An 11815-nucleotide genomic window follows, 5' to 3' on the forward strand; every position below is an offset into this window, starting at 1 on the left:
GGAGCATGTTGGAGGAAAACTCCTGAATTTAAACTCATTAATTTAATTATTCTGAAATATTAACCATTAGGTTAAATAGCTACACTATCGATATATCGCAAGCTCCAAGTGAGTTCAATCTAGCATCACTGTTGGCTCTCTTCTTACAGGACCAGAGACTTGCTGTTAAAAAAATTTTGGTGAAGAAATGCCAAAAGCTGAGTTTAAATTGAAATGTAATTTGATAGTGTTAGACTACACATAATTTAGCTATAAGAACATATGATTGTTAGTATTGTAAGACACAGTGTCTTTTCTCAATAACTTCGTTGTTTTCTGCGCTATTATCGTGAAACTACGTAATATTAGAAAGATTATTACGCCTATAAACTACTGTGCCAAATTTGATCAAGATCGGGTGACTATATCATATAGCTCCAATAGGAACGATCGGTCGAAAACAGTGACTTTTGTAAATACCTTCGTTACTATTAACGCGAATGCTTTCAAATTAAACATTTGTAAGTTTAATATATCTGTTAATGACTGCCAAATTTGATGAAGATCGGGCGACTATATCATAGAGCTCCCATAAGAACGATCGGTCGCAAACAGTGACTTTTGTAAATAACTTCGTTACTTTTAACGCGATTGCTTTCAAATTAAACATTTCTTAATTTAATATATCTGTTAATGACTGTGCCGAATTTGATCAAGATCGGGTGACTATATCATATAGCTCCCATAGGACCGATCGGTGGAAAACAGTGACTATGATCAATATCTTCGTTATTTCCTATGATTGTAGGCCATTCTTTCGCAAACATAAGCCTTTTTGTATAAAACGTTCTTCCACATTGATGGCTAATAGGTAAGGAAAGAGTTACCAAAATAGTTGCAAGGGTATACAAACTTTGACGTGGTTGAAGTTAGCCCCGGCCCTCTGGTTTTTGGTGCTTTTTATTACCCGGGTGCGATAAAGTATGAAAATTGTCAGGATCGGACTACTATATCATACAGCTCTAGAACAAAGATTTTCATAAAAATTGGAGTATCCTTATGAAATTTGTTCCACAAACTTTTCTATATTCAGACGTGACCGGATTTCACGTATAGGTGGTGGCGTTCTGATAGCTGTTGATGCTGCTTTATCATCTGAAATGATTCAATTTTCTAGTACCCAGGAGATTGAGTTTGTCGGTGTTAAAGTAAATTTTAAATCTTTTAATGCTTTCATTACTTGTTCCTATATTCCACCATTGTCAGACATGGCGGTATATTTAAATCATTTAGAGGCAATTCAGTTTGTCTCCTCTTTAGTTTCCAGTCAAGACTTGCTCATAGTTGTAGGTGATTTTAATTTACCCGCTTTAGCATGGTCTCTAACAGATGAATCTACCACGTTGCTGCCCTCTTTGTCACATGACTTTATTGATGGCCTTCTAGGCTTATCTTTATCCCAAGTCAATCCCGTCTTAAATTCTAATAGAAAATCGTTAGATCTTATTTTTGTATTGGATTCTTCTTATTGTGAGGTTTCTAGGATCGAACCTTTTGTTCTTCCAGAAGACAAATTTCATCCTACATTAAATTTAAAAATTGATTTGCCCTTGCTTTCACCATTACTTGGTTCAAATGAGTTACCTCTAACTAGGTGCTTTCGTAAGACTGACTTTGCCAGCCTTAATGAAAACATTGCTACTACTGATTGGTCTTATCTGTACAATTGTAGAGATATGAACTCAGCTGTTCGTTTTTTCTATGATACTCTGAATTCACTCTTTGATATTTGTGTGCCTCTTGGTAGGCTGGAGCGGCTTAACAAACCTCCCTGGTTCTCTCGTGAGTTATCCAATTTGAAAAATGTGAAGACACGATATTATAAGAAGTTTCAAAAAACACGTCGTTCATCAGATTATGCTCTGTATACAGTCGCTCGTTCAAAATTCATGATGCTTAATACACAATGCTATAAGAATTATCTTCAGCGGTGTAAGCTTCAGTTTTCTTCCGACCCTAAACAATTTTATAACTTTGTTAATTCTAAACGTAAGACCTCTGTGCACCCATCTTTTTTGTCTTTTCAAAATAAAAAAGCAAGCACTGATCAGGCAATTGCCGATATGTTTGCGAGTTTTTTCAAAACAACTTATTCCTCAACGGAATATCGAGCAAGTCCGTATCCTTATCATTTAAAAAAGGCTAATTGCATTTTCAATCCAGTCATTGATGAAAGTTCTATTCTTAGCGAACTTAAATTAGTTAAACCTGTTTATTCTCCGGGGCCAGATGGTCTTCCTGGATGCGTACTCAGGTTCTGTGCAAACGCATTATGTAAACCCATTTTAAAATTGTTTCTATTGTCTGTCGAATCTTCCTCTTTTCCATCTATTTGGAAGGAGTCGTATATCATTCCTCTGCATAAAAATGGCAAAAAGTCCGAAGCCTCTAACTATAGGGGGTATCTCAAAATTGTCCGCTATTCCGAAAGCTTTTGAGAAAATTATAACTTCTCAATTGCAACATTTTTGCAGTTCTATTATTTCACCATCCCAACATGGGTTTGTGAAACGTAGATCTACAACCACTAACCTTTTTAGAATTTACATCAGTAATTATCAAGGGTTTAAAAATGGTAAACAAACTGATGTAATATATACTGACTTTAGCAAAGCCTTTGATTCCGTTAATCATACCCTATTACTTTCTAAGCTGAGCGACATTGGGTTTCCACCCCTTTTCCTCTCTTGGGTTCGTGAATATTTAACAAATAGAAAACAGAAGGTACTTTTTAAGTCTTCTTTTTCCGCTTCCATTCCTGTGACTTCTGGTGTACCTCAAGGTAGTCATCTTGGCCCTCTGCTCTTCACACTATTCATTAACGATCTTCCATCAGTCATTGTTCATTCGCGTGTGCTTATGTATGCTGACGATGTCAAGCTTTGTCTTACTCATAAAGATACAGATTCATTTAGTCGGCTACAAGCTGATCTTAAAAACTTTCAATCCTGGTGCCAGTTTAATCTACTAAATCTTAACACTACCAAATGTAAGGTAATGACTTTTTTTCCGTAACTCTCCTCAACTGGTCACTTATTTTCTAAACAATAGCCCTCTGGAACGTCTAAATAATATGAATGATTTGGGCGTACTTATGGACCATAAGTTAAATTTTAACACCCATATTTCCACCACGGTCGCAAAGGCCATGAGTGTCCTGGGTTTCATTAAAAAGATGGTCAAAAGAATTTGATGACCCCTATACAACTAAAGTTCTTTTCACTTCGCTTGTCCGTCCTATTTTAGAGTATGGATCTTGCATTTGGTCACCTCAATATGAGTCGCACCAGATTAGACTTGAATCCGTTCAAAAGCAGTTCTTGTTATTTGCTCTTCGTGGCTTAAGCTGGGATCGCAATGTCAATTTGCCTTCGTATTCTAGTAGACTTCTCTTGATTAACCTTCCATCCCTAACTAACCGTAGAATTATGCTTGGTGTCATTTTTTATGCACAAGCTCCTAATTGGTGATATCGACTCGCCTGAGTTATTAGCTCAGGTGAATCTGTCGGTACCATGTAGACGGAGTAGACATCCTTTGATACCTTTATCCCTTAGTCGTTGTTCTTCTAACTATGCTATGCATGAACCTTTTAGGGTCCTCTGCTCTGATTACAACCTTCTATTCCCTGTAATCGGCTCAGAGTTTTCTATTAATATGCTTAAAACATCTATCCTATCCCATTTAGTTAATAGATAGCTGTAGTATTATTTGTTTGTCTGTTTTTTCTATTGTGTACTTGTCCACGCGATTCGTGCCGTGCGTTATACGGCTGCACCCCTCGGTCGGTCGGGTGGGAGGTGGTGCTTGGGCTCGCGCGTAACAGGCTATGTCCTGGTGTCGTAGGGGCCACTTGAACGTACTGCGCATAGTATCGTCAACGTCCGCTAAAAGAAATAGAAGATAATGGTATTGGATATAATAACTCAGATTCGAAATTTCAATCCGATCGGATAAATAGATCACAAGTTACAGTCAATATAAATGTGGTATTTTATTCATATTCCGGTTTTGGTTATTGGCAATGATATTAGTGTTACAATTAATTTTCTTATGGCTTAAACAAAAAGTCAAACTGACTGCTAGTCTGTCCCGAAGCGTGTGCTCGCTGTTGCAAACTTTTAAGTCTCCTGTGTGACCGTTTTTCATTATTTTATGAGGCTTTAGGTGGCCCTTCCGTATCTCCAATCTTCCATGTTTCTGAACTGCCACTACCCTGTACGGCCCCAAGTAATTTCCCTTGAACTTCAAACTGTGTCCGCTTTATCGCTACTAAATCGTTTAATCCATATTTCCTTTCGATCTTCCGTTTGGCATTACAGGACTTAGGATTTTCCTCCTGTACGACTTTAATATTTTCAATCGCCCTTTCTCGGATCTCCTTTCGTTCCTCATTCAACTCGTCAACTATGCATTCTAAAAATACGCTCTCTTAGCTCTGCATCTTCTGGAACTCTCATATCCAAACCTGTCAGTATCTTAAACGAACTCACTTTGGTGCTTCTTGACTCAGTGTTGTTTATTATTTGTTGCACCTTGCCTACATGTTTATTCCAGGTTGCTGGACTTTCCAAACTTAATTTCGTTAACATGGGTACTATGATCTTGTGCACTCTTTCGACCTGTCCGTTTCCACGCGGAACACCAGTTGTAATTAATAGATGTTGTATGTTATTGTCCTTACAATATTGCTTAAACAAATGCGACGTAAACGCCGTTCCCCTATCGGTCACTACTCTAACTGGGTTACCGAATATATTGGCTTGTTTTTCCAAATGATTTACAACTTCTTCTGCCCCGGTACTTCGGGTAGGATATAACCATACGAACTTACTAAAACCATCGACAACTACTAACAAATGATTGTACCTCTTCTTGGTAATGTCCATTGGACCCACATGGTCAATATGATATGTAACGAGAGGCTGATCTCCCTTATCAATCACTGTCAGATACCCTACTTTTCTACCCATTTTCGTATTTGTTATGATACACTGCACGCAACCCTCAACTAATCGTGTTACTTTATCTTTCAATTTAGGAATTAAATATGATTTTTCGACTAATAACTGTGTTTTCTTTGGTGAGAAATGTCCTTGTTTATGGGCCAGTAAAATAATTTCGTTCTCCATCTGCTCGGATACTACGATCAACTGCTTATTGGCATCTTTGAACAAGACCTGATTCGAAATATAGAAATCCTCATACTCGCCATTTTCAAGTAAACTTCGCTTTTGTCCAATCATCCACCAATTGCGCTTCTTTCAAACACTGTCTGTTATTGAATAACAGCTAACTCGACTCAAAGCATCTACATGCCTCATACTTGATCCTGAACGATGTTCTAGACTGTAACTAAAATCCTGAAAAAACATGGCCCATCGAGCTACTCTCAAGGGAACTTCCTGTTTTCTAATGGTAATACTAAACGCATTACAGTCTGTAACTATAGTGAACTGCAATCCAAGAATGTAAAACCTCCACTTCCTTAGAGCCTCAATTATAGCTAAAACTTCTGCTCACATGCCTTCGTTTTTCGACTCATGTATTAAATTGAATGGAACAAATTATCCTCAATATCTTTCTACATTAGAATTGCTCCGTAACCATATTTCGATGCATCAGCATGGCGATGCATTCTGTTGGCGCTGATTTAACTTTTTATGGACTGCAGCTGAAGATATTTTTACACTAAACTCAGCACGAAGAGCTGCTTTCAGAGAACTCCACTTTTTAATATTTCTCTGACTCCTTATGAACGATTTTGCCGCCCCACACAATAACTGTTTTCCATAGACAAACAACTGTAATTCATTCCACTGTACCGTGGCTGCACATTCTTCTAGTTCTTCAATCCATTGAGCAATGTTAGGAATATCTGAACCTGAAAGTCTTTCAAAGTAAACAAAGATCTCTCGGGTCTATCTACGTTTTACCACTAACCATAGAACACATAGATGGGACAAACTCATGTTTTTTTGATTGCAAACGCTAGCCTAGTCATGGAACCCCAGAGAACTTCGGGAAAACCCGAACGCTCGTACTCTCAATGAGAGCGTAAAATGGGGAGAGGGCCAAGCAGCTACGAAAATAATTTAGTGTAGCACAGACTACGACGAGGGCAGGCCTATGTCGCTTGTGATTTCGTTCTGGCAATGTATGTGTACACTCGTCGGTACATGCTCAGGCTTCGTAGTGTGTGTGTGACGTGAAGTTGTACAACATCGCATTTCAATAGCTCGCTCGACCAAAATTTTTAATTTTCGACAAAACAGCGACAATGCGAACAGGATATGCCTCTGTCTAAAGAACATCAAGAAATATTGGCCTTAGCTTCGTATGTATCCCGGTGGCTGTGCCGATAAAGTGCTCGCTTGGCGATCGGAATGTCCCTGGTTCGAATCCCAACTCGTACTCGTTAAAAAGGTTTTTTTTTGTCTATTTTTTTATTTTGTTTCTTTTTGGTTTTTTTTTTTTTAAATATTTTTTGTTTATTTTTTTCGTTATGTTTTTTGTTTATTTTTATATAAATAAAAAAATAGGCAAAGAAAAACCTTTTTAACGAGTACGAGTTGGGATTCGAACCAGGGACATTCCGATCGCCAAGCGAGCACTTTATCGGCACAGCCACCGGGATACATACGAAGCTAAGGCCAATATTTCTTGATGTTCTTTAGACAGAGGCATATCCTATTCGCATTGTCGCTGTTTTGTCGAAAATTAAAAATTTTGGTCGAGCGAGCTATTGAAATGCGATGTTGTACAACTTCACGTCACACACACACTACGAAGCCTGAGCATGTACCGACGAGTGTACACATACATTGCCAGAACGAAATCACAAGCGACATAGGCCTGCCCTCGTCGTTCGGTAGTCTGTGCTACACTAAATTATTTTCGTAGCTGCTTGGCCCTCTCGCCATTTTACGCTCTCATTGAGAGTACGAGCGTTCGGGTTTTCCCGAAGTTCTCTGGGGTTCCATGACTAGGCTAGCGTTTGCAATCAAAAAAACATGAGTTTGTCCCATCTATGTGTTCTATGGTTAGTGGTTTTACGTTACCACTGACTGATCATCTGATTCCTCATTTTCCTGCGGCAAACCATAATGGGTAAGTAACCTATTCTGCAAATCCCGTTTTCTGCCAGTTGTAGGCGGCGCTAGTTCGGATAATTTCGATCGTAAAGCAACCACGCTTAGAGCCAGAATCTCTGCAAGCTCCATCTCAATTACAAGGACTTAAAATTACGTACAAATCTTCTTATACTAGGTTAGTACTGTTTTCTAGCTTTGAAATTTGCTATCAGTTTTCGCTAGATCTGATAAACATACGCTTTTCCTGTCTCTCGTTCGTCCCACGAAGCTCTGCTTTGTAGTCCTCTTCGATGTTTAATAGCCGTATCACCAAATTCCTTCGGAAATTCTCTTCCTTACTATCCACTATCGAAACTTATCTTAAAGTTGTTGCTACTGTTGTTCTCCAAATTCCGTTTTCTCCAACCCTGGCAAACCACTGTACACTTTTCCAGCAGCTAACTCAGCTTCTGTTGCTTACGCCGTTACCAACACCGCCACTGCCGATCGTTGATCACACCGCCACCACTAACGCTAGTCTCTGGAAAATTCCAAATTCCGTTTTCTCCAACGCTGTCTAACCACTGTACACTTCTCCAGCAGCTAACTCAGCTTATGTTGCTTACGCCGTTCCCCCCAGATGTCCACCTCCACCACTAACGCAGTTTACTCCTAGAACTCAACGCTACACTTCTCCAGCAGTTAACACAGCCTCGAAACGTTATTGCCACCAACACTGGTAAATTACTGTACACTTCTCCAGAAATTTACACAGCCTCCGTTGTAGCCGCCTTGTATCGATTTTGCAACCTTGAATCAATCTTGCAACCGGAATCGTCACAATCTCTCTAGCGCCGTACACTTCTCCAGCGCTCTCTATTGTGCACTTGGAACCGTTCTTGCCTTGCCTTTTGATTGCTGGTGTATCCCAATGGTACCTTCTTCGGCCAAACTTCTCACGAATGTTCTGTCATGTGATGCGAAAATTCCAGAACCACCTTCCTGATCAGCTTGCTCACTCCTTCTGCAGTTGCCTTATCTCAGCGTCACTTGCTGTCTCGCTCATCGGTCGAATTTTCAAGTTTATTGTCGCTCGCCGATACCGCGCTTGTACTGCGCAGAGCTATCTCGCTTGCACTCACTGAAACGAAGGTTCCCTCGAGGCAGCGTCACTTGCTGTCTCCTTCCTTCTCAGAATTTCACAAGTTTTAACGAATTTATGAAATTCACTAGCCAAAATTAATTGTTTCACTTTTAATCTGCCAATCCGGGTGAGCCCCCAATTTGTGGTATTTTATTTATATTCCGGTTTCGGTTATTGGCAATGATATTAGTGTTACAATTAATTTTCTTATGGCTTAAAAAAAAATCAAACTGACTGCAGGTCTATCCCGAAACGCTATCGTCGCAAACTTCCAAGTCTTGTGTGTGACCGTCTTTCATTCTTTATGAGGCTTAGCACTACAAACTGGCTTTAGAAACGATGACCGCTTCTGGTTCTTTTATTGTGTATCGGTGCCTCATCACCGGTTCCTATATAAATAGGTTCAATCACTGCAGGCAGCGCTGCTTGCTGCCTACTACGTCATCATCAAATCAACAGAGCACAAATGCATGTGTATGCACACAGAGACGCAACGCTACATGAACTGTATGTGTATGCATGCGTTGCTTTGCTTAGGGAATAAGGGAAGAAGATGAACAAATTGTACTATAAAGAGTAAAATTGTTTTGTTTGTGTATTAATGAATTTTTGTTTGAACATGTAAAATGTCTATTATTATATAAACTTCGGCATGGCTCTGTAAATTCCTTCTTTAATGAAAAATTTGTCATTCGACGAAAAATTCAATTCACTTTATTCGCGTTTAAAGTTATACCTTCGGTGACTTTAAGGTAAAATGCCGAGTGGTCTTCAAGCAGCACGGCGGTGTAATGGGTAGAGTTCCTGCCTAAAAGTCAAGAAATACTGGTCAACCGCCCGGAACTAGTTAGTTTTGGTTTGTCATTCTTTTATTTTTGCTGAAAGCTTTAAAGCGGAGCTTAAAGTGCGGCTTACTTTTAGGGTCCCCAGAGTATATAGCTCTGTTTCAGCCCTCCAGCTGTGAACTCGGTTTGTGGGCCCCAAGACAAGCACTCTGCCTTAGAGGCTAAAGTACCAGGTTCAAATCCGCGCTGTGGAAAATTTTCAATTGCAATTTTTTTTTATAGAGAAAGTAGACAGAATTGCAGAAGGCAGTGAGCAGCATTCTGTGCAGCGATAGCGACCTTGAACCAGTAGCGGCAAACCCCAAGTGCACCAAAGTGTCCCTCGTCACCAGGGCAACAACCGGAGAAGCCGCAACAGCAGCCTAGGATTCCCCGCCAGAGAGCAGTCGCCGCCGCCGCCAACACTTCGAAAACGTTTTTTTGTCGGACGATAATTAGGAGATAATGTCACAAACAGAGCCTGCATGGCAGACAGTGACGGCGAGGCGAGCGACACGACTTTACCAAAGAAGCGTCCTGCCTCTATTTTGGTACAACAGAAGAGTGAGATGACACATAGCGACATGCTAAAGCTGGTGACAAGGAGCCAGGATACCAAGCAGCAGGCAGTGGGCGAAAGCGTGCGCTCCGTGAGACTCCAAAGGAGACCTCCTACTGGAACTAAACGCAGCAGGAGCAGAGAATGTTACCCAGATGATCTGCGCTAGAAGGTCAAGGAGAGGCAAGGGCGCTATCGAATCTGACCAGATTGGAGATTCTGAACATGTATGGCGAAACCACCAAAAATGAAATCGTTCAGGCCGTTTCTGACCAGCTGAGTCTGAGAATTGTTACCGCAGATGTTAAGAGTCTGCGACCAGCGCACGGAGGAAATCAGAGGGCAACAAACTGTGCAGAAGCAATCCTGAAAGCAGGGTACGCGTAAGCACTTCGGCGTCAAGATGCTACAGGTGCCTGGAATTTTGAAACGTTGCGGCAACGTGCAACAGACCCAGCATGGGCACGGGAATGGGGAAGCTCATCCACAAACGCGCGTGGCCGCGCTCTGCTCGACGCTTTTGCCTCCCTAGACGTCGAACGATTAAACCATGGCATAGGGGATCCGTGATAGATCTTACGTACGTAAGCAGTGGCCTTGCGAGGACATCAGCCTCGAAAATGGATAATTGTTACAAGGCGAGCGACCATGAGGCGATTTGTGTTAGTATAGGCCGTGAAGCGGACAGACCACAGCACGTAGCGCACCCTCTCCCTGTCGACATGCCCTTTAAAGAAGACACGCTGAATAAGTCGCACAAATTGTCGACGGAATATTCCCCAACCGTCCGGTTTCCCCTCGGCAAAGCACTCGGCCCAGATCGGATCCCAAACCACTCCGTTAAACTGGCCCTGTCTTTACGAGTCTTTCCCGAGCAATGGAAGATCCAGAAGTTGGTCCTTCTGCCGAAGCCGGTTAAGCCAATAGATACCTCGCCCTCCTATAGACCGATATGCCTGTTGGACTCTATGGGCAAGGTGTTTGAAGGTCTCATCGGAACGAGACTGAACGCTTACGTCAGTGAGCGGCGGTCTCTCAGCCAACCAATGCAAGATCCAGGGCCATCGAAGGAACAAGATAGAAAAAAGGCTCCAAACAGAATTGCCTTGACGTCACCCTTGATGTAAAGAACGCCTTCAACACCGCGGGTTGGAGTTGCTTACTCAGTACCATCCATGATCTCGGCGTCCCCCCGTACCTCCTTGCCATCATTCGGAGCTTTTTTAGGCAGAGGATCCTGAGATAAGACCCTAAGAGTCGTAATGTGTCTGCTGGAGGGTCACAATGCTCGGTTCTGGGGTCGCTTCTTTGGAACCTGATGTACGAAGCTATCGGATATGCTGACGACGTGGCTATTGTTGTTGTTGCCAAGGAGCTGGAGAAGGCAGGATCAGTGGCCTCGCAAGCTATAGCCAGTATCACGCGGTGGCTTCAGTCGGTTGGCCTAGCCCTGGCAGCCGATAAAACGGATGCGGTCCTGATCAGCAGTAGGAAAACAGTTGAGCAGGTGCAATTAAAAGGTTCCACAATCACCTAAAAGCGAGCTATCCGGTACCTGGGCGTCTATGCTTCAGAGAGCATTTGGAGAACGTTCAACGGAAAGCAGCGAGCACAGAACAGGCGTTATCAAGGCTAATGCGTAACACGAGAGGACCGAAACAGGAGCGGAGACTATTGCTGATGAGTGTGCTGAAATCGGTCATTTTCTATGCGGCACAAATCTGCGACAACGCCATACACATTACGGCGCACAGTAGGGGCATTACCGCTACCTACCGTCTCTGCGCGCTAAGGGTCTGCAGCGGTGCTTGCAGGCATGATCCCCATCAACTTACTCGCAGACGAGGCCAGGAACATCGCGGACGCAAAAAGGAACGGCACACTAAAGCAGACAGCTAGCGGCGACGCTAGGATGCAAAGCTTCGCCACCTGGCAAGAGCGGTGGGACTCGTCTACCAAGATCAGGCCATGGTTTGAAAGGAAGCATGGACAGGTGACTTTCCATCTGACACAGTTCATCACAGGACACGGCTGTTTTAGATCCTACCTCTATAGAATCGGACACGAGGCTGAGCAGTACTGCCTGACATGTGGTGAAGGAATGCTAGAGGCCTTTTTCGCATGCAGGCGATTTACTAGTCAACGGCGGGTTCTGGAGGAAACGGAATCAGCCTAA

The 11815-nt window shown here is 42.2% G+C and overlaps 1 protein-coding gene across 1 annotated transcript; it reads left to right on the top strand.

The window, feature by feature from the left end:
• The first annotated feature begins 10957 nt into the window (after positions 1-10957).
• LOC137579630 (uncharacterized) lies at positions 10958-11815 on the top strand. The gene is made up of 3 exons (XM_068293404.1): positions 10958-11126; positions 11180-11392; positions 11481-11815. The coding sequence occupies exons 1-3, from the start codon at positions 10958-10960 to the stop codon at positions 11813-11815; spliced, it is 717 nt and encodes a 238-aa protein (XP_068149505.1).

This window comes from Drosophila tropicalis, unplaced genomic scaffold (assembly GCF_018151085.1).
Source record: "Drosophila tropicalis isolate 14030-0801.00 unplaced genomic scaffold, ASM1815108v1 contig_722, whole genome shotgun sequence".
NCBI classification, from domain to species: domain Eukaryota; kingdom Metazoa; phylum Arthropoda; class Insecta; order Diptera; family Drosophilidae; genus Drosophila; species Drosophila tropicalis.

What these genes read in the sequence shown, in the direction of transcription:
- LOC137579630 (XM_068293404.1), top strand. Translation starts at nt 10,958, where the DNA reads ATGTACGAAGCTATCGGATATGCTGACGACGTGGCTATTGTTGTTGTT. An exon ending in GGATGCGGTCCTGATCAGCA is followed by an intron (nt 11,127 to 11,179) that starts GTAGGAAAACAG and finishes ATCACCTAAAAG; the next exon opens with CGAGCTATCCGGTACCTGGG. An exon ending in CATACACATTACGGCGCACA is followed by an intron (nt 11,393 to 11,480) that starts GTAGGGGCATTA and finishes ACTTACTCGCAG; the next exon opens with ACGAGGCCAGGAACATCGCG.